Here is a 23,546-nt window from a genome sequence, read left to right as displayed (position 1 = left end):
TATTTTTCATAGTCGAAAACTGGAAACAACCCAATTTGGCAGGAGCCTGTTATTGACTATTTCGAAAAATTAATTTGCTATTTTTTAGCTATTTTTTAAGTCGATAATTACAAAATGTTTAAGAAACTTGAGCCTCTACAACTTTTCGTAAAAATTCTGGCAATTTTGAAAATGAAAGCAGCTATTTTTCAAAAAAAAAAGCCAGCAGCACTGCTTTGGACTAGATTGGAACTAAATATATAACAAAAGTTTAGCCTTAACTAAGCAAAAGTCTAAATACCAGCAAAGTAGCTCTAAGTTCTTACTATATAACTCTCTTTACTTTTACTTACACTATATCTTCTATATATAATTGTAGCCTTTGCTTATTATTGATAACATCAACGTTTGTTTAGCTCTAACTGCGCTTGTGTACTAAGCGCTTAGCCTTAGCCCCAAATGTAGCCTGTGCCTTGAAGTCTCTCTCTGACCTGCTTTTGCGCTTGTCGCACTGACTGTGGCACGATTTGAAGCCGCAAACCTTTTGTGGCACATGCTGCATAACACTTTGTTTATCGCAACAAAAAAGTATAAAGCACGACACTTTATTTTATGTTTATGCTTTTATGCTGCGCGCATGTTTGTCTGTTTGCCCAACTCTCGAGTGAGGCTCGCCTGACAACAATTTATAATTTTCAACTGCCTTGGAGCGCGCCTTGTTGCTTGGCCTGCTTTTATTTCGAGTTTATGATGTCTTACTTACGCTTTAAAACGACGAAAATTAGCGCAGTGCGTTTAGCCTTTGCACTCGCTTCACGCGTCGTATGCGTTATATCGCTACATATTAAGTATGCGCCGCGTCGCCAAAAGAAAGTTGTTTGTGTATCATATTTGTTTGTTTTTATTAGACATAAACTAAAGTATACACATAAACAATTTATTTTATTTATATTTTGGTTTATTTGTTTATTTTTTTTCATATATGCGCATATATTTTGTATATAAAACTAGCATAAAAATTTACATAAAACAAAAGCATGTCAACAACAATAATTGAAACAAAAAAAAAACTACAATTTGTTGCTGGAATGTTTATAAAGAAAGCTTAAAAATTATATATTAAATTGAAAATTGAAACAATATTTACTTTCTATTATGCAGTTGACTCGCGCTTTTGGCTTTTCAATAAAAAATAATACGCTGCTAGTTTTTAATGTAATGTAATGTATTATATACAATTAAATTTTGTTTCCATAGATTTTATACATAGATGATGGATTCTCTTAAAGTTTACATAACTAAAACTAATGATAACATTTTCATTCATTTGCGAAATCGAAGACGCTGAGCTTAAGTAAATTGTGTGTGTGTGTGTGTGTGATATTTATTGTTAATGCTGGGCTATCTAGTTATAGTTTAAGCTTAATTGACTTAACGAATGCGTTGGCTGAGTTCGAAGTTATGCAAATTAAGCTTTGAGTGTTTTTGTTTCTTGTAAGCAGCTGCCAAAAGTTATGCATATATAAATATGTTTGGAATTTCTTTTGTGTTTCATTTATATTTATATATTTTTTAGTATATTTTTTAAATATGCTTTTACATATACAAAAAATTAATCAGTCTAAGTACGTGTTCTTGCTTTCTCCTCCACTTTTGGAAATTAAGTTAATTATGCCCATACTCGTGTAAATTTCATTTGTTAATAACAATTTTGCTAGCGATAGACAAAACTGAAACTCAAAATATTGGTAACTTATTGTTTTTTCGCTATATATATGCATGTGTGTGTGTGTTTGCATAATTTATATAGCCATGCACAAATATCACGTTCCGTTTTTCATTTTCCATTTTCCTTCGCTTACATTTGCTCTGGCGTCTCTCACGCGTATTTGGTAAACGCCCAACGCTGCGAGGCCAGCGCCGAGTTGCAACGCTGCGCACTTATGCCCTGCTCATTGTGATCCCGCGTGTCCAGGCAAACGTTGATCTTATGGTGACGCACCATGCCGCCCTCCCGCATCAGCCAGCGCTGATTCTCCGTATCGTCGCAGGCCTTGAGCACCACCTGGGAGCCGCGTGCGAACTGCACGAGCGTGAGGCAGAGATCGTCGTGCTTGATTTCGCCGCGCTTCGAGTACGCCCACTCCTGATTGCCGCCAGTGTTGTGACAGGGGAAGAGACCTTTAGATAAAGGAGCAAGCAAAACGCAGAGAAAACAAAAGTTACAATTTTGATAATTAAAAGCAATCAAATTGATATTGCTACAGATAAAAAATGAAGGCAAATGATGTTTGAAAACTGCAAAAATAATTTATAACCATTTTTAAAATCAAATCAGATGCTCTTAATGTAAATTATTTTTCTATACATCAAAGAAAAAGCAAAAGTAGCTACTTGAATATTTTTCACAGCAAGCAAAATATTTAAAAAATTTTAATTCTTAAATTTAAATCATATTTTCACAGACAACATTCCTTTAGATTTATCTATAGAGAAGTATAAATCTTAAATATTCTTTTTACACAGATCAATATTTTTAGAATACAATAATAGTTCATTAAATATTTCTTGGACAACAAGTTTAAAGTTTAAATCAGCTACTATTATTGTAATTTATATCTCTATGGATAAAATAAAAGCAAAGTAAATCTTTTAATTTAAGTAAAGTTGCTCCATAAATTTCCAAAAAAATTCTATTGCATATTTTCAAGAGCAAACCCCACAAATATAAGATCCAAAACGCATTTTTTCATGTTAATTAATATTCCCATTGCTCTATAAATTTCCAAAAAATTCTTTTCCATATTTAAAAGAGCAAAAACTACAAATATAAAATTTAAATCGCATTTTTTTCATGCTAATAAATTTTCCCATTGATAATAAAAGTAGAGCAAATATTTTTAAAATTTTTTAACGCTGCTCAATATGCTAAAAATACAAAAATAATTCATAAAATAATTTTTAGACAACAATTTCAGAATATTAATTCAATTTTCTTGCTCTACTATTGCCCACTGTACTTGGCATTTGCTTTAAATTTATTAACATACGTTTTTGTTTGTTTGTTTTCTCACTCACCCACTGTGCCGTCAATTAAATGTCCCATTGTGTCCAAGCATTCGGTAGCGTCCTGTCTGAATTGGCCCACTTCCTGGGGCACGGGGGCCTGCAGGTCGGGGTAGACATTCTCCAAATACCATTTGAATGGCTTGCAGTGCAGTTTCTCCTTCAGCGCCAGGCGGTCGTCGATGCTGCGCACAAGGACAAAGACAAAGACAAAGACAAACCAAATGAAAATAAATATAAATGGGAGTTCGCGCCGCACTCACTTGCCGAATGGAATGTTCTTGGCCAGCGGCACGGCGTTGTAGTAATGCTGCTTGTAGTCGTCCATCCAGACTTCGGCGGCGCGGCGCGTGTTGCGCGCGAACACGTTGCCACTGCCGCCGGGGAAGGTGTAGGGATGGCGCTTGCGGAACACGTGGCCCACACGGCTGCAGGGAATGATTTCGAGGCTGCCGCCGCACTGCCAGACGCGGAATGAGATTTCCAAATTCTCGCCGCCCCACACGTCCATTTTCATGTCGTACTTGCCCAGTTTGTTGAAATACGCCTTGTCGATGACGAACAGCCCGCCGGCAATCATGGGCGTGCGTATGGCGGTGGTGGGATCGTTGTGGCGTGCCGCACGCTCCGTCGGACTCAAATACTCCCACTTGAATATCAAATTCCAATCGAAGCCGCCACGCAAATCCGCCGATGCGCCAATGTACTGAAAGTTATCCATGCTAATCACATCGATGACGGGGCACACAACGCGCGTGGGATCCTCGCGCACTCGCTCCAGCAGCGGCTCCAGCCACTGCTCATTGCACTCCACATGGCTGTCCAGAAAGGTGAGCACGCTGCTCACGGCGGCATCGGCGCCGCGCACGCGAGAGCGCACCAAACCCTCGCGCCGATCGTTGCGTATCACGCGCACTTTGTCAATCTTCGCCAGCTCCAGACCATCCTCAGCTAGGGCGATAGAGAATTTGTCATAAATCGAGTTAGAAAATTTACTTCTAAGCTATTGGTATTCAAAATTTGTTGAGTTGAGTTTACTAGCGAAAATTAATATGCTTAGATTTTATAGAAAAAATAAAACGATATTAAATTTGCTAAGCTAATAGCATAGACTTTTAAATAAATATATAAGAAATTTTATATAACTTCTATAATTGTTAATCATAAGCTTAAGTTTCGTATACATAGTTAGTAGTTTGTTTTTATTTTAGGCAAACAATCAAAAATTATTTCAAACACCAGCAATTGCTTTATCAATTGATAATTGATAATAATTCTAAGCAAAGAAAAATATTTACAATAATCTGACTACTTAAAATTATTTTTTTTGATTCATTTCAATTCATTTGAACACTTAAATAATGCTGATTAATCTTAGAACTTTGCATAATCTTAATCAAATACGAAATATGCGAATACTTTATAGATTAAATGAATATATTATATTATATTATTATATTGTATGAATTTACTTCATAGATTATATGAATATTAATTACTTTTATTTTTTGTAAATAATTTATTTCATTTATATGCGTTAACCCAATTGAATTGCTAAGCAGCGAAGACAATTTTAGGTTGCAGTTTTTTGAGGCCTCACTTATTTACTTTTTTAAAAGCTTTTTGTATACAAAGAAATAAACATTTGAAAGCTATAAATTATTTAGCAAATATCTAAGCTGTCTTTTAATTAACGCCAGACTATAACTATATGTTTAATTGATATATATTGCTTTGAATACTTACGATGATCACTGAAATCATCCACGAGCACAATTTCGCGTATTAAATGCTCTGGACTGCGATTGAGCACGCTAACAATAGTTCTGAGCAGCGTTGATCTTGCCTCATTGTGGAAAGTAATGATGACGCTTGTCTCGGCCAAATCCTCGCGATACTTTTTGGTGCGACACCTGCCAAATGAAAAGTTAATGGAACTGCAAGTGCAGCCAAAGTGAGGGCAACTTACATGGGATTTCTGGTGTCGGGTATGTCGCGATTGCTGGGCAGCGCATCGCTCGCCTCCTGATTAAAGCGATTGCGTATGTAAGGATCTTCACCTGTGCGCAGCGCGCCGCCGCGTATGTAACCCGCTTCATCGAAATATTCCACCTCGCCACGTGCACTGCCGCCGGACATGGGCAGACGCGCCACATTGCCAGCGTTGGCAACGTTGCTGTTGCTGCTGCTGCCCAGCGCGGTGTCCTCCAAGGCGACAATGCCATTCAACTTGAGGCCATGCACGGCATTGCGCTCAAAGTCCTTAACACTGCCAATGAGTATGACATTGCCGCCGGGATCATCGGCCGCGTTGCCGCCAGCAGCAACTCGCAGCCCTGAGTTGGCAGCTGGTGCCCATTGGCGCGCTGTGGATGCGCCCGATGAGACATCGTCCTGGTATTGCTGCATAGCTGTGGCCACCTCACGTAGACGCAGCGCACGATTTTCCACCTAAGAGCACACAGAACAGACACAAACAAAGGTATAAATATATTTATATATAGCAACATATATGTGCAGCGCTTTTAATTTATTTCTTTAATCTGCGCCCAGCGTGGCCATAACTCAACTGAACTGTAAAAAAGGAGGAGAAGAGATAGAAACAACAACAAAATGCATAAAACAAAAGCGCAAAAGTTGCTGCTGCTGCTTGCCTTTTGGCTCATAGATATGGCGGCTATAGCTTATAAGTTAGTTGCAAGGTTTTGTTGCAAGCTTAATAATCTATAAATGCAGCTTGACCTAGTTAAGTTTAAAAATAAGCGTCTAAATTGAAATTTATTGTAAATTAAGCACAATATAATTTAATTGCTCAATGGTGTGTGCTAATAAAATATTTTAGACTAACAGGTGTGGCTAGTCAACTGCAAAACATAAACATAATAATAGTAAAATTAATATATGCATAACAGTTTATAAACATTTTATTTATTTGACAGCTATAAATTAAGTTAAATTCTAGCGCATAAAACAATTTAGTGGTAAATTATGTAAGCGGCTGAAATTGAAATTTAAACTTTAAAAATTTGGCAAATAATTTTGGCAGCTAAAAGTAAACGCGTTAAAAGGGCAACAGCTGCTTGGGGCCATATTTGCGCTTTAAGTTTCGTTTGGCTGCTCTCACAAATGATTCATTGCTTTGCTTTACTTTCTGTTTGGGTCATTTGGTCAGCGGCCCCCATGACTTGATTATTAATTGTCTTGCATTTACATGTATTTGTCATGGGTTTGAATTGAAACGAGTGAAATGTTTAGCCCAGTCATTTGTTATACGTTGCGTATGCGTGTTTTTTTTTTGCGCTTAGTTGAAATTCAAGTGTCGTTTTTGGTTTTGATTTACATAAGACGTGCAAAAGTTTGGGTGGGCGGCGCTATTCTTAACGCATTTTTATGCTCCACCAGAGATTTCTCTGCATTGTTAAAATATTTAAGCGCTCTCAGGCATTGGAATTGTAAAAGAAATAACAGTCGATGTTGACCTTTGCTACGCTTTTGTGGCATTGAAAGTCGCTTAGCAATTGAATTTCAAAGGCGGCGCAACATTTTTATTGAATTTCCGTTTAAGTAGAAAAGCAGCAGCAAATACAAAATACAATAAATATATAAAGCGCTAAATTTAATACAAAAGCAGCGGCTTGCTCCTTATCAATTTAAATTGCATTGCGTATACGCAATGTGTGCAATTGCCATAGGGTTCAAGCATTGCATATTGCTGCAGGCTGTGTTCTCTCACTCTCTCTCTCTCTCTTTCTCTCTCTCTCTCTCTTGCTTTGCATATTTAGCAAACTGTTTTCAATTTCGCAGCTCGTTTTGTTGCTTTTGGGGGCTAATTAGTTTCATTGTTTGCATGAAATGTAGCAGCAACATGAGCCTGGGATTTATGGTCAATGATTGGTTTAGGTTTTGCTCTGTTGATATATGCACAAGTGTGTGTGTGTGCGTGTATGTGTGTGTGCAAACTAAACACAAACATGTGGAGAGTGCAACTTGAAGCTCTAAGCGGCTTATTTGCAGATCATTTATGCGCACTTTGCTGCCAGTTTGCTGAATTGACAGCTTGCGGTCGAACTAAGCGCCAAAATTTTACTATTAACTTGGCGTTAATTAACCATAAATCTTTTGAAGGGTGTAGCTCATACTTTTCATTATTAGCAACAAGTTGCTTTTGACTATTTTCGCAGCAAAGTTCAATGTTTTCAGTTCAATGACTTCAACTATCAACTTGACCAAGTTAAGCTAAAATATTTGGAGCATGCCATATGCTGAGCAACAACATTGAGCAACAAATCTAAATTTATGTGCGTTTAACAAAATTGGCAGCATGTGTGTTGCGTTCTAAACAAATAAATGAAACTAAAGCAACAGCAATGTGGAGCAGAAGCAGCAGCTCAATTAAAATTAAAGCTAAATTGAAAAAAATGTTAATGTTGTAAATGTTGCAGCACAATTTATAGCTTTGACATTAAAATTGTTATCTGCTATGCATAAATGAAACATTGCAACATATTTTGAATTGTTTACAACACATTTCAGCTGCTGATAAGCAACTTCAAATGCTTCTAACAAATTTAAATTGCAAGTTGAGCTTTTGGGTTTGCGTTCAATCTCTTGGGCTGCTTTTTATTGCTTTGCCAGAAACGATTAAAACTCTTTGGGGAGCAATTGCATAAAAGTTCTGTTTGTGTGTGTGTTTGTTTGCTTGTGTGTGTGTGTTGAACTATTTAAAGCAGGCACAGTGCAAAATGCTAAATCTGTGCCCATGTCAGGTTTCGTTTTCAATTTTCTCTCAGCGCCTGGGCTGTCTTTTGTTGATATGTGCGCAGCATTGATGCAGCCCTGCAGTACAGCCCAGCCCAGCCCTATAGCACATTGATGAAAATTATATAAGCTCAGTTTTGTTGCTTAACTAAAAGTTAGTTAGCAATTCGTATTCCTAAATTTAAGTTACAACAATAAAAAGCAAAGACTTAAACCAACAGTTTCAACAACGCTGCGTACTGCAGGGCTGCGAATGGTTGCACACTTTGCTTATTTTTGGTATCAATAATTTTAGGGCGTGCATTGATTGAATTGTGTTGTACTTTTGTGTATTCTTTTTATTTATGCTTAGGCAGTGAGCGTTGCTCGTTGCTCTAGTGACGCATAAATGAAACACACACGTGTGTTGAATACTTGGCTTAGTCTCACTCTAGTTCAAGCTATTAACATATGCAGGCATTTGCTGGTTACGTTCCAATTAGCAAATTATGCAGTTTACAGCCTTTGCACGCATTGAGCTGGAAGACTGCACAGCCAACCAAAAAAATAAGTTGAAAGCGGCGGCTGCGGCTTAAACAAACCGAAACGAGCCGCTTTAAGCCTCAATGATTTAAGTTGCTTGGCTGTAACAACAAAGACATGAAAAGAAATTGGCCAGCGAAAATGTTTACTAATTAAACAAAGAAAAAAACGCAGCAAAAAAAGAGAAAAGCTAAAGCAATTAGCATTAGAAAAAAGTTTGAGCTGCCGCCCAATTAACAACGCCAAAATCTAGAAAGTTGCAATACTCTCTTTATATATAGCACAACTGCATAGCTATATAGACTAGTTAGTTAGTTGCTCCACCTTCTCCTCAGTCTTGCTTAGATCGGTGAGCAGCGCTTGAGTGTCGCTCGCCCATGTGAGCAGCGTTTCGATATTAACCTCCAAGCATTTGATGCGCTTTGACTGCAGCTCAATCACCTGATTCAGGCGCTCGACTTCCTGATCACGCTGCGCCAGCTGCCGACGCCAGTGCGGCGCGCTGTGACGCGCTTGCAACTGCTGCAGCTGCATGATCATGTAAGCCAAAGTGCGCAGTGAGAGGCGCGTGTGTGTCTTGGACTTGAGCGTTATGCTCGACGCGGTTTTGTTCCCCACACTGCTAATCACATCGATATTCTCTATAAGTTCGTCTATAGTGCGCACTATGTTGAACTCAATGGGCTCGCCAGCGGCTTCATCTGTTTGCTTAACACTCGCCATAAATTTGGCATCTTTGGCAACAGTCAGGGCTCTGGGCTGCTCTCCCGGACAGTCCAGCATGTTGCATATGATTTCGCTGGACTTTATCTCTGTGATTATCAGTCCACTCTCAAATTCATTATTATCCATTATTGGTTAGTTGTATTTAAATATAAAATTTTGTGCTTTTTGTTTAGCCTGGTTTGAGTGCGTTTCGTTAAAAATATATATCAATTAAGTTGGGTAGCTTAAGCTAAGCAAAGTTTTATTTAAAGCAAAGGCTACTCAGCTGTTGATTAGGGCAACAAAGCACAGTTGATAGTAAATTCAAGGCTCGAGCTGCAGTCAGAGATGCTAATAGATTTAGTAAATGACTTAAGACAAGCGAGAACTTTATATTGAAAATATATCAAGAGTTGTATAAATTTAAATCACAAATTTAGTTGATAAAGAAAGAAATAAAATTGTAATAAATTATTTTAAACATTTCTTATAAAAAAAGCTGCCAGTCTTATACTTATACTTCTACTTATACTAACTCATCTCATGGATTAATAAAATTGTAATAAATTATTTTAAGTACTTCTTTTAAAGAAAGCTGCAAGTCTTATACTTCTACTTATACTAGCTCATCTCATGTATAAATTATTTTAAGTATTTCTCATAAAGAAAGCTACAAGTCTTATACTTATACTTCTACTTATACTGTCTCATCTCTTGTTTTAATAAAGTTGCAAGTCTTATACTTATACTTCTACTTATACTAGCTCATCTCATGTATTAATAAAATTGTAATCAATTATTTTCAACATTTCTTATAAAGAAAGTCTTATACTTCTACTTCTACTTATACTAGCTCATCTCGTGTATCTTCATAATCTTTGCTTTTATTTCCTGCGCTTGTGCTCATTTAATTTTTATGCCACATTAACGATATGACAACAACTTGGTTACGTCTAATTTCCTAGACATAAAACAAAGATTTAATGAGCTGAGCAACTGTAATCAGTGCTTTCTCAGTTAATGTGCTGAGCATTAAAAACTAGTAACTTTTAAGTTTTAGTAGCAGCATTATAAAGTTCACATAGCGCACACATACATGTGCACATGTGTGTGTTATTGTTAGCATATTTGTTTTGTTTAAATTGCAGCTACTTATCTGATTGGCACATCAATCATTTGGCTGGGCCTTTGTTAGCTGCAACGACAATTGGCAATTGTCAATTGTTAGCAACAAATTGCTGTTGGCCAAAACAATAAAATTCTGTGCAGTTTACAATGCGTAACATTTTGCATAAAATTCAAATAAATAAAACCAAATAAATAAATTTTATAAGCCAACTACTGCAAGCGCTTTCAGTTGTTAATTGAACTGCAGGTTAATTGAAAAACTCTCTTTCTCGCTCTCTCTCTCTCTATATCTCTCCGTCTCTCTTTGCATATTGCTTTACTAAGCTGCAGCTGTCAGGCAGTTGGATGTGGCTTGCAGCTTGTGGCAATCTGTGCAGGTTGCGCAACTTGAAATTCATTTGCCGCTTCAATGTTGAAGATGTTGCTGCTGCTGCTGCTGGTTGCTGTTGCCAAACAAAATTGCGACCACAACACAATTGCAAATTGTTGGGTAGCAAAAAAATACAATTTTTCTTTTTCTTCTTCATGTGGCATCTTCAACGCAGCGCTGTGGAGCAATCGCTTGGAGCTTCCTCATGGCTAAGTAGCTGCTGCCGCTGCAGCTGTCAGTCTGTCTTTTGGCTTAAAGTTCAGCCAGCCAGCCTTCGTTTTCGTTTTCATTTTGCAGCTTAATTTAAGCAAACAAGTTTCCGTTGACTTTTACATTTACATTTGTGTTTGTTTTTGTGCTTAATTAAATCAACAGCAACTGTTAACTTGGGCAAGAGCAGCGTGGCTAGTATCATTTTCAATGTAGCACATCTAACATTAAACAATGCAAAATGTTCAAATGTGACAAATCATTTTTATGCTGGGAAAATAGCGCGAGTTTTGAATTTGTATAAATTTTGAAATATATTTTGTAGCTACGCAGAATATTCATTCAATTAAGAGCGGCTTCGATAAAGAAGATGTTGCTAGATTTAAAAAAGACTTAAATGTATCGAATATATTTAAATATTTCAAACTTGTATCTCATTTTGGAATTCTAGCTTTAACAAAAAATCATTAAAAAAATGTTAATGTAATATTCAGACTTATTAAGGTTAAGGTTAACTTTTTAAAGTTTGCTTAAGTCTAAATAACATTTTTAAATAATTTATCAATCATTGCCAGCAGACCTACAATCACTTTTCAAACTTAAGCACTAAATCTTTGACTTTTGCATGTTGCTGAGCTCAAATTGCAGCTGCTTTTGTGTGCAGGCTCAACACTTTCAATTCTCTATGTGTGTGTGTGTGTGTGTGTGTGTGCGCTCTATTAAGTTTAATGCCTGCTTAGTGGCCAAAGTTCAGCAGTTCACACACAAATGTTATAGCAATAGGCGTTGGCTGTTGTAGCTGCAGCTGCTGCTGTTGCAGTTGCAGTTGCTGCTGGGTGGCAATTTGAAGTAACTGCCACAGCAACGGCAATAAATTGCATGTTGCATAAACAACAGCAGCTGTTGCATGTATGTGTGTGTGTCCAAATTGCTACTATGACTATCACTCGCTCTCTCTCTGGCGCGCTCTCTCTATATTTATCAGACTCTAAATCCGCTGCGTCGTCGTCTGTTTAAGTGCCACATGTCGCCGTCGCCGTTGCCGTTGCCGTCGCTGTCTGCCACAAACAAAACGCAGAATGCTGACGCTGCTTGTGAATGTTGCGACGCTTGTAACTGTGGCTGCTGCTGCTGCAACTGGAGATCTTCATAAAATATATTAAAAGTGCTTTGCATAAATTTTTGGACGCAGACACAGACGCCTTTGGGTTTGGCCTTTGGGGTTGAGAGCATAACAATTAAGGCCAGCTGCTGATGCTGATGCTGCTGATGATGCTGCCGCATTAGAAATTAACACTCTAAGCAACTTTTGCCACTCAGCGTTGTGCCCCAGAGTGCTGGCGTTCTCGTATATAGATCATGATTCATGCGCATTCAATAGAAATTAAAGCGTTGCGAGCTTCATGTAGCACATTGTATTGAATTGGGCGCAACGCAAACGCCGCTGAGCTCATCAGCAACAGCAACAACAAAGCAATTTTGATAGATAATTGTCAAATAGCAGCAATTCGCAGTTGTTTGCGTTCAGTGTCAACAGCATCGCTATATTAAGTATACGCGCCATGTGGTCACTGCTGATTTTGTGTGTTTGCAATTAGCCTAATAATTCGATTTATTTTGCGGCTAATGCGGCGCAAATTTTTGGTAACCACACTGAATTGCATTAACATTTACCAATTATTATGAACGCGTTGCATCGTCCATTGTTTTTGCATTTTATTTAAATATTTTATGTGAAATGCTTTGCAGTCAATGATTTCGGTTTGGCATTAGCGATTTGACAGCGACTTGTGCATATTTGAATTTTAAATATATTTATGCTATTGTCTTAAATAAATTGCTGTGGCGTATATTTGCATAAAGCTTTAAGTTTTAAACATCAATTAATTTGACAAAATAAAAGCAATAGCAATTATAAAATTAAATGAACTCTGTTTAATGCTAAATATTTAATTTAATTTAATTAAAAAGCAGCGCTGTGTGTTTAATAAAATATGAACAAATTGTTAACAGCAATTTAGTTTATTAAAAACATATATATTGCTTATAAGCTATAAAATTTATTAGACAATTGTTGGCTTAACCTAACTAAATAAAATATAAAGCAAGCCAATGGCTTTATTTATTTAAATTAATTATAAAGCGGCGCTGTGTGCTTAATAAAATATAAAATAAATTGTAAACAGCTTTGAAAAATAAATTAAAGCGATTATTAATTTTGGTAATGCAGTTTTCTCATAAACTATAAAATCTATTAGAGAATTGTTGACTTAACTTAACTAAATAAAATGCATAGCAAGCGAATGGCTTTATTTAATTAAATTTAGTATTTATTAATTTGCATATTAACAATTAATTCTTCTGCTATCTTTTTATGCTCTCGCTCTCTCTCTCTCTCTATCTCTATCTCTATCTCTATCTCTATCTCTATCTCTATCTCTATCTCTATCTCTATCTCTATCTCTATCTCTATCTCTATCTATCTCTATCCATCTATCTTTTTCTCTATCTCTATTTATCTCTCTCTCTCTCTCTACTTCTCTCTCTCTCTACTTCTCTCTCTCTCTACTTCTCTCTCTCTCTACTTCTCTCTCTCTCTACTTCTCTCTCTCTCTCTACTTCTCTCTCTCTACTTCTCTCTCTCTACTTCTCTCTCTCTACTTCTCTCTCTACTTCTCTCTCTACTTCTCTCTCTCTACTCCTCTATCTCTACTTCTCTCTACTCTACTCTCTCTCCCTCTCTCTCTCTCTCTCTCTCTCTCTCTCTACTTCTCTCTCTCTCCCTCTCTCTTACTTTGTTTTACGCGCTGCTATTAAATCTTTTTGTTCTAGCACTAGCGCTTAACTATTGCTGCTGCTGCTTTATGTAGCGCACTTTAGTGTTGGCAGCCGAGTGGAGGAGCAGAGTGCTCTTGTGAGTGCTGAGATCAGAGTATATATAAACACCGTTTAATGCGGATATGACCCATATAACAACAGCTGCTTCACTCGTCGACTCGACTCGACTCGCCAACTTGCAACTCATTGTCGATGGCCTTACAAAAGTCATTCGCTACACAACATAAACCAAAGTACAAGACAAGCCGCTCCCGCCCCCTCCCGCCTCACTGACACTCACTTAACGTGTTTTGCGTCATAAAGTTCAAGTTCATTATGCCAGCAAACAAAAACAGTTAACTGCACGCCCCTGGCGCCCACAGAAATTGTTAAGTGCCACTTGCAACGATTACACAAAAAATAACAACAAGAGTGGCAAGAAAAAAAAAAGTGAAACCCGCACAGACAATAAAAACAAAAGCTGCTGACCAAGCAGCAACAGCAACAACAACAACAGCAAACGCATATTAGATAATTATTTTATGACAGTCAACTAAACTTGTATTAGCCAAGTCAGGCCTGGCCCTGCGCAAAAATTCGCATGCTGCTTGTCAAGCAACTTTTTTGCTTTTGGCCAAGTTGACATTTTGTTCGGCTGCAGTCAATGCTCATTTAAAGCCATTTAAATGTCAGCTAAAGATTATCATTTAAATGCAGGCAACCGAAATTAGCCAAATAAGTGAAAGTACAACAATCGAACAATTTCGAGAAAGTCACAAGACACAAGCAAAATGCAAATACAAAGATTTTGGTAAGCGAAGCGCTTAGGCCAGCGTGCGCAATTTCAATTACATGTAATTCCATTTACCCAAAAAGCTACCGCGATAGCAAATTTGCAAATCGTTAAGTTGTGGCAACAACTTAAACTTAAGCTTAAGCTCAAGGGTATATTAGTTAGCTTAGAGCGTTTGGCAACAACTCGAAGTGTGCAGACAACTTTTACTTTTGCAGCTTTGTTGAGATCATTTCTAATGCAATTTTAAAACAAGTTAGCAATTTGTTATAATTAGTGATGAATACTTTTAATCAATTTGTATTGAAATTAATATTAAGCTGCTGTTTAGCTTAAAAGAAAATATTTTATTGCATTTATTGCATGATGACATGACATTAAATTAATGCATAACTGAATAATTGCTATTGTTAACTTTTAACTAACAATTAATTCTAGCGAGCGGGCAATCGGCATTATCGAAAGTATCGAAACGCTAAGCAATTTATATTGGGAATTATTAAATGCTTGGGCTATAGATCTTGGCAGAGCTTATCAAATTTCGTTATATATATGAATAAAATTTATTGCAGCAGAAATATGTTAAACGTAGGGCATTTCTATTCGAACTATATTCATTGGCATCTTTTCTAAAATAGTTATACATTAAATTAAAACAATTATTTCATTTAAATTAAGCAGGCAAAACAAACTCATAACTATTTTAAATCATAGATGTAATATGCCTAAGTGGCAGCAATCATTTATATTATAAAAAAGTTATATTAAGTTATAAGTTATATTATATATATATTAAAGTTATATTATAAAAAGTTTAAAACATTTTAAATCTATTCTTCATAAAATATGTAAAAGTTTAGTTAACCCAAAGAAATTGATGACCCGATTGTCGAAACAATATTTCAAGTTGTGTTAGCATCTATTTTTATTTATATTTTATTAAAAATAAAAATTTTACAAATTAAATATTTGCTGTGCTATTTAAATTTCTACAGCTGTTCGTTCGATCTGCTAAAAAATTTAAAATTTATTGTACTAAAATATATTTTTTTGAATTAAATTTTAATGTTAGAACTTAGTCAATCTTACTTAAGCTAAGTGTATACAATATTTAGTCTCTGCCATAGCCTAACTTAAGCCTTTTTTTCTTTTGATATTTTAGTGAGCTTAACTAGCGCTGGCATTCACCTTGTAGCCCCCCAATTTTTTGCTTTTTCTGCAACTTTAGCAGCTGCGCATTGTAGTTTTTTTTTTATTAGTTGCTGCCGTGCCTCAGCTGTTCGCTTTTGTTGTTGTTTGTTGCTTGTTGTGTGGGTTTGTGTGTGCTGATAACTTCAAGTGTCTTACACTTTGATTGGCAGCCCAATGCTGAGGCGAAACTTAAACTCATCATTGATACTTGCTACACTGAAAACAAATTCAACGAATCATGTCTCAATGTCGTAACAGGTGTTGATTGTTCAACACGCTTCATTCACAATCAAAAAAATAAAAAGTAAAGCGCTGCATCATCGCAGTTCGCATTACAATTCGTTAATTAGTAAGAAAAGTTTCGACACAACTTCAATTAAAATTGTATATATAGTAAGCTATATAGATAATGCCGCTGCAGACTGAGCGACAACAGCAGCTTGTTTGGCATTAAATTTCAGCACGTTATATTGTCGTTTGAGCAGCAATCAGAGCGGAACTGCACGCCAGGCAAAGCAAAAGCTTCAGCCCTCTATGCAACTCGCTGTGTGCATAAAAATTGACGCTGTGATGCGTAAACTCATTGAGTTTGAACTTGAAATTCAGTGCGTTGCGTTTGCTATTTTCAGTTGAATCAAACTTCAGGCAGCGCAAATTGAAATTCTTCAGAATTCAAGAGTTAAGCGACTGCCAATTGTCGCTCGCATTGCTAATTTGCCAGTTAGGTAATTAGCACAGTGCCATAGCTAATCAACTCATCACATAATTAATAATCGCCGCACTGTTCCGCAATTATGTTGTGCAGTGTTGCTTAGATTATCTCAATGTGTGTGCGCATGAATAACTTTCGCTTTAGCTGTGATTAGTTTTGCTTAAAATGTTTAATTCAGCGTCTTGTGAGCAATAAATTGAGGTAAGGCTGTGACTAATTTTAGTTTTATTGCTTTATCAATATTAGAATAGCTTAATGGCATTCAAAAATCTAATTTAATTTTGAGGCACTCAAAAGCTTAAAATATAAATATAAATAAATTATTATTAAATACAAATATTAATGCCATTTAATTTTCAAGTAATTAAAAGCTTTAAATATAAATCTAAATAATTATTAAATATAAAAATTAATGCCATTAATTCCATTTAATTTTCAGGCACTAAAAAGCTTAAAATATAAATATAAATAAATATTATAAAATTTAAATATTTATGCCATTTGCATTTCATTTTGTTGTGACTATTTAATATTCAAATAAATACATTTATCTCTTTTAGCTTTTAGCAGCATAAATTCCATTTTGATTTATTTTTTTCCGCTTTTAAACTGCACTCTGATTTTCAAAGTCAAGTCATGTGCGTGTTCTTGACCCACGCCACTACCAAAATAAAATACATAACTGAATTTTAATGAGATAGGCCAGTTTGACTAAAACTGGAACTCAAAACGGGTCGTGCTGGGCAAACCTGTTTTCGATTTATCGGTCAGTCCAAAAAAAAATAAAAATAAAAAAGCAACAAATGTTAATGCACAAAAATTCGTGTGTTCTTTGCTTACACAAACTAATTAACATATTTATCAAAACTTTGAATAGAGCAGACAATTTGACATTTACTTTGAGGCTTTGATTTGCCAAGTTGAAAATTAAAAGATGCCTATCGGGGTAAACAGACAGACAGGCGTAGCTATTAAGCCTTAAGGCGCAAGAAGAGATTCTGGCCTAAACCGGCTTTAAGTGCAACTGCCTGTTAACTTCATTGCGCAATGTAAGCCAAGCTGCAGTCAAGGTCGTTTGCTCGCCACACTTAATCATCTCTTTTTTTTTTTTATTATAACGCGCAATGTTGAAACTGAAATATTATTGTGCGTATCGCTGTTGAGGCTTGAACACTTTCAATTTCATTGCTTGTGTGTGTGTGTGTCTTGATTGTATAAAATTACAAATAGTTTATTGATGGCAGGAAATCATTTTTTAACTGCTTTACAAAAGTGTGCTGCGAACTTTTATTCAACCAGAGCAAGCAAAACATTGCACAACAACAATTCAAACTACATATTTCTATTATCAAAATATAATGGTGCGTCCTACTACAGATCATATATATCATTGCGCGCGCTGCTGCGCGGAGCTGAGCGATGCGGGTGAAGTCGTCAGCAGCAGCAACAAATGTATATTTGTTAACAATACACGCAATATGCAATTTAGTGACACTTTATATTGCAGCAGCAATTATGTCATACGACCAGCCAAATGTGGTTGCTGTCATTATCTTGTTGGATATCGCGTTGAGCAGCATGCGCTGAGCCCAGCGTTTCAGCATAAGATAGCGCTGAACAAGAATCGAGCAGTTACCATAACCGATGGCAAAATATTCAAACCGCTGAATATTGTGAAATGGAATACGCAGTTGTCAATCTAAATGCAAATATAACAAGGATTTGGCAGTAAACAATTTGTGCAGCTGAAATTCAAGCAATTGTCTTACACTTGAGCTCGAGTTGTACTTCCAACGAAATGTTTTAGTCTGCTGAATTTCTTGTTAAGTCTGCAGCAGCAACAAACAATCAATTTGTAATTTGTTTGCTTAAATATAGAAATTGTATCTACGCTGGCTACAATTTATTTTTTAAATTCAATATGCAATTTAATATTCAATGCTTTCTATTTATATATAAACTGCTACTATTTTTAGTACATTAAATTCTTACGCTTTTATTAGCATTTAATTTACATATTGATCAGCTCTAGTTGCAATCAAATGTTCAGTTTGCTCATTGAGCTTCTGCTGCTTATAACAAATGCTAGTTGGAAATTTCAGCAACACTTGAAATGCAATTTTCGACAAATTAACTAACTGTACATTTTTTGCTTGCAACTTTTGCTTAAATGAAAACATCAAACTGTTAATTACAGCAGCGTATAAAAAAGCAATAAACGAGTCTCGACAGCAAATTTAAAATAAATACAGTGAACGACGCCATTTTGTTGATTCAATGCGCCCACACACACACACACATACACCACACACACACATACACTGACAATAATACGTCTGTTAATTACACTTTTGATCTTTGCAATGATTTTTAAATATAATTAACGCCAAAGTGTGAGCGAGAGCGCGCGATTGCGTAAAGTGCATAAATACAGGCGATTATATGCAGATTTAAGCCTATTTACTTAAGCATACAGACGTGTGCATTAAGTGTAAGCTATATAGCCAGCAGCTTGTGGCGAATGCAGAAAATTTCATTTATTTTCAATTTAAATTGTTCAAAATGAGCTGCAGCTTAATTAAAAGACAAAGCTATAACTTTAGCAGCTTTTATTTAAATATTTATATCTAAAGTAAACATTTTATTTGGCTGACATATTTAGCTATAGCATTGATATAGCAGCTACTTATAGCATGCAATGATAACTAAATCGTTCGATTAGCTTGTTTGCCTCGAAATTTGCCAACTTAACTTTTAGTTAAAGATAAGCCACAAAATGAATGTGCAGCTGTCAAAAAGCAAACACGTGTGTGCGCTAGATAAACAAAACTGACTGATGACACACATAAAATATTTAAATTACGCATACGCCGCATAACACAACTAAAAAACTAAAAGTAAAAAGCAAACTGATAATTTTTATATCAAAACGAAGCGGCCAAAGAGTTTCTGAGGCGTGCACCTGCCTGGCCAAGTACGTGAGGTTAATTATGTGCACACCCAAAGAGATGGGAGTGCGATAGAGAGAGAGGGGCGTACACAGTAGCCAACAAATAATTGCTATGCATGGCGTATACGCAACATGCCAATGCGGCTGATGATCTATGGCCTGTTGAGCGGAAGACAACAACCAAAAACAACAAAAAGAAAAATGCACAAGTGTTGGACAGTTAGACGGACAAGCTGTAAACTTGAAGGTGGCAATTTAACAGTTGTGAAAAATAGTTGAGCTTGAATTTCTTTGCTTACCTTTTCCGTGCTGGTTTGAAAGTAATAAACCATGACGAACATCCAAATGATGCTAACGAAGACGATTAATTTGATGTTGCGTCGCATGTTGTGATTTCAATTTGTCTGGACGTTTCCTTGTTGCAAGTTGCTGTTGCTTTGGCTTTACTTAAAACACTAAAAAACACAAAGTGCATTTATTTTGTTATTAATTGAACACTGCACATAGCTTAATTAAGCAAGCTGTTTATATTTAATTCCGCCATGCATTTAATTAATTAAGTTGTTAGTGTAGCTTTAAATTTATTTTAAATTGTACACTGCTACAAATATTTGCGCATTTATCTGTTGCTTGCTTATCGTATTTTAGTTATTAAAAGCTACACAAGTTTTTAATCAACTTGTTGGCGCTTTTATCTTAAAAAATGATAAGCTGAGCTAGCAAGACAATTTGCTTAACAATTGTCAAATATTTATGCGAACTGCTTTTGATTGCTTAACAATTGTGAAAGTTACTTTGATTATTATTATTATAAAACAGCGCACGTTTCAATTAACACTGCGTTAAGCATACGACGCGTAGTTTTGATAAGATAAACAAACAGTTATGTATTATAAAAAAACACTGCACATTTTATAATAATTTGTAATACCGTTTAATGGAGTTCAACTTGCCGCGCAAAGACCGAAACGTTGCACGTTGCACGCTGCCGCTTTTTACGAGTACAACTTGGCTTAGTAACGCTTGACTGAGTCACGCTGATAACGTTAACGTTAACGTCACAACGTTAGCGGGTCAGCGTCGCACACACAAATGGCCAAGCAAGCAAAGCAACGCGTATATTTTATGTTGTTGAGCTGCTATCAAAAGTATAAGAGTATCGAGTTCGAAGCGAACATGTTGCAAGCGAACTTGTGCGCAGTGCGTAGGCAGCCAACTGTAGCTGTGTGTGTGTGAGTTGATTGCCAGCTTGTTTATCTTGCAACGACTTGTGGCAGCAATTTATGTGCTACAATTGCTTGTGCTACATATGCTGCGTGTCCTAAGTGACGTATGCGTAATATTCTTATATCAGCTGTACTTTTGTTTTGGCCACTTAATTTGCAATTTGTGCGCTGCTATTCAATTAAAACAAAATTCATATGCATGAATTTTTAGCACAAACTTCAATTATGCAGATTTTAGCTAAAAAAAGCACAACTGAAATAAAATGAAAGTTGCGCTGGTCAATTGGCATGCAGTCCGAGCTAAATGTGTGCATTATTTATAAACTGACTCTGTGTGTGTGTGTGTGTGTTTAGTTAACAAAAGCCATAACTTTTTAAGGGCCAAGTGTGCTGTGTGCTGTGCGCTGGGCAACAAAAGAAACTTAACAAATGTGCGCAGAGTAAACTAAAGTAAGACACACAACAATGCGCTGCACAGTTTACACTACAGAACAAATTTATGAGTTTCTGTCTCTTGACATTTTGATAGTTACATTTTTAAATTTAAGCTTTTGGCATATTAGTGCAATTTAAAGCAACGCTGTTAACCCCAAGCTTAACCCACTGTTGCCCACTTCACTTATTTAAATTGGCTTAAAAACTCAACGAACAACAACAACAAAGTCATGAATATGCACACAGACAAAAAACCGAACGAGAGCTATACAATTATACAAATACAAGCACCCACACACACACACACGCACATACACATAAGTGTGCGTGTGTGTTGTAGTCTTGGCGTTGTATGAGTGGCATTTCCATTAGGCGTAATTAGAGCATTTAGCAGAGAGAAAAAGTTAAAAAAAGCCAACGGCACACACATAGACACACACACACAGTTACAACTTCAACTGGCTGTAAGTTTGCTTGGCTTGTGTTGAAAACAATTTAGCTGCTGCTGCTGCTGCTGGAAAAAGTCTCGACAGCAGCCTGTGCTGCTCAAGAGTCTGTCTCGAAGTGCAGACTTTGCTCAAGTATGATAATTAAAAGTTGGTTAAATGTTGCATGAGTTGCATGCAGCATCCCAGACACACCACACTGCACACACACATTCGCTTGCAACCGCAAGCAGCACATTTGGCAGCCGCTGCTCTCTATCATGCCACAACGTCAACGTCATTACTTAGCGCAGCCAACTCACTGCAGCGTCTCTGACTCTTTCGCTCCTTGCCGCCGCCGGAAATCAAAGTGCAAACTACATTTTGTCAAATGCTTGCAGGTTGAAAAATATTTCAAGTACGTTTCAAATTAACGCATAATTGCATTAGCAATCGCCGCCATTTTCCCCCCAATTTTTGTTGCAATTTATGGCCCAAAGTGCTGCTGCGCACTCATTGCTGCCACCAGCTGCAGCAGGCCAAAGTTATGTGGTTAGCAGCACAGTCTGTGAACGTTCAGCTAATGTCTTGCTGACAAGCGACGGTTAGCGCCTGATAAGTGGCATTAAGTGTTATAGCCCTTTGGCGGGCGGCTCAGTGCCTGCCAAAAGGTGTGACAACTTTGAAGCGCGCTCACAATTTATGAGAGAATTTTGGCAAAGCGAGTGCTGCAATTCATTTGGCATAATTTTAGTTAAAACTAATTGTTGCAATTATAGATTGTCTTCAATTGTTTGCTTCTAAAAAAAAACTTACAAATTTATAGAATCACTTTGTATTTTGTTATCTAACTTGTAAATTGTTTATATTTAGACTTTAGAGATATAAACAATTTGCAGGTTAGATAAGAAAATTAGAGATTGTCAAATTATTACATTAACAAAGAGAATAATTGTTATATTTTCTTATCTATTTAACTTGTATATTGTTTTTATTTAAACTTAATATGCGCAATTATAGATTGTCAAATGTAATTGATTTGAGTTGTTGTAAGCCTTGGAACGATTACAATATTGAACACATTTTGTTATTATATAAAATGTTAGAAGTAATATCTGAATGCAAATATCTGGTTATCTAAATTGTTGAATAGCATTTGAATTAATTAAACATACAAAGTTAGAAATGTGATTTATTATAGTTGAAGTCATAATAAATTAACAACTGCTTACATATCGTCCCAAACACTTTCAGAATTTACTTTTATGCCTTAGCAGTTATATTTAATTTATTAAATTTATAAAATATTTTTACATGATTTTTAACCACTTTTTAAAATTTTGAGTGCATTAATTCTACAAACTAAAATGCAAAAGTTCTACAAACATTTTAGCTGTTAAATGCAGCTTATTAAATATATTTTTAAATGTGCTCGCACATTAAACACACTTAATTTCTCTTAGTGTATACACTCAGCAATTGGCACTCAGTGTTTGGACTCACATGACACTTGCCGGCCTTGCTTGTGCTCTCTCGCTCTCAGCAGCACCCTTTGCGCTCTGTCTCTCTCTTGCTCTCTGTGTGTCTCTCACTTATCTGTGCATTCACTTTCTCTAGCTCATTCTACCAAACTTAAGGGTTGGCATTTGAAGAAGCACAACGAGTGTCATAATGTGCGTGCGGTTGCGTTTGCCCATAACCACTCCCTGGCACTGACAGCGCGCCCCTGCACCCCTCTCTCCATCTATTTGGGCAACTAACCCCCACCGCTTGGGCTAAAAGCAGCAACGCTTCAAAACAAAGCTGCCCTGTCAGCTGCTGCAGCAATTTGATTATTTTGGCACACGCGACTTTTTGTTTGTCTGCCTTCGATTTTTACAATAACTCACACACACACAAACAAACACACACATGTGTAAAAAATGTGTAAAAAACAATAACGTTTGGTTTAGCTTACATTTGTTTTACACTTTAAGATACTTTTAGACTAAATTGCTTATTCGCTTTGAGTTTTTGCAACATTTGTTTATTAATTTAATTTAAATGCACTTTTGGTGTTTGCTTAACTTTCGGTTTATTTACATGCTGTTCAGACGTGTAGCAAAAATATATTTATTTTTATTGTTATTGTTACAACTACATTAAGTGTTGTTCATTGCGCTTTTGGTTAAATCATTTTCTTGCTTCTAACGCGAACCGCTGCGTTTCGTTTGTTTCGTTTGACAGACGCTTCCAAGCTACTGAAGCAGCGCGCTGAGG

The 23,546-nt window shown here is 36.3% G+C and overlaps 1 protein-coding gene across 3 annotated transcripts; it reads right to left on the bottom strand.

Annotated features, from left to right (window-relative positions):
• Positions 1 to 1,570: 1,570 nt before the first annotated feature.
• LOC108594256 (polypeptide N-acetylgalactosaminyltransferase 2) lies at positions 1,571 to 23,259 on the bottom strand. Of its 3 annotated transcripts, none has more exons than XM_017979379.1 (7): positions 23,245 to 23,259; positions 19,501 to 19,656; positions 5,015 to 5,496; positions 4,792 to 4,958; positions 3,309 to 3,996; positions 3,058 to 3,230; positions 1,859 to 2,160 (listed from the first exon to the last, which is right to left on the bottom strand). In XM_017979379.1, the coding sequence occupies exons 2-7, from the start codon at positions 19,585 to 19,587 to the stop codon at positions 1,859 to 1,861; spliced, it is 1,899 nt and encodes a 632-aa protein (XP_017834868.1). In that variant the 5' UTR covers positions 19,588 to 19,656; positions 23,245 to 23,259. The 3 variants fall into 3 exon arrangements, with proteins under 3 accessions (XP_017834869.1, XP_017834868.1, XP_017834867.1); XM_017979378.2 differs by lacking the exon at positions 23,245 to 23,259 and adding an exon at positions 20,133 to 20,303; XM_017979380.2 differs by lacking the exon at positions 23,245 to 23,259 and having other exon boundaries at positions 1,571 to 2,160; positions 19,501 to 19,587.
• Positions 23,260 to 23,546: the final 287 nt, after the last annotated feature.

This window comes from Drosophila busckii, chromosome 2L (genome assembly GCF_011750605.1).
Source record: "Drosophila busckii strain San Diego stock center, stock number 13000-0081.31 chromosome 2L, ASM1175060v1, whole genome shotgun sequence".
Classification (NCBI taxonomy): domain Eukaryota; kingdom Metazoa; phylum Arthropoda; class Insecta; order Diptera; family Drosophilidae; genus Drosophila; species Drosophila busckii.
The sequence above is the reverse complement of the archived record's forward strand: the minus strand, read 5'-3'. Positions and strand labels throughout refer to the sequence as shown.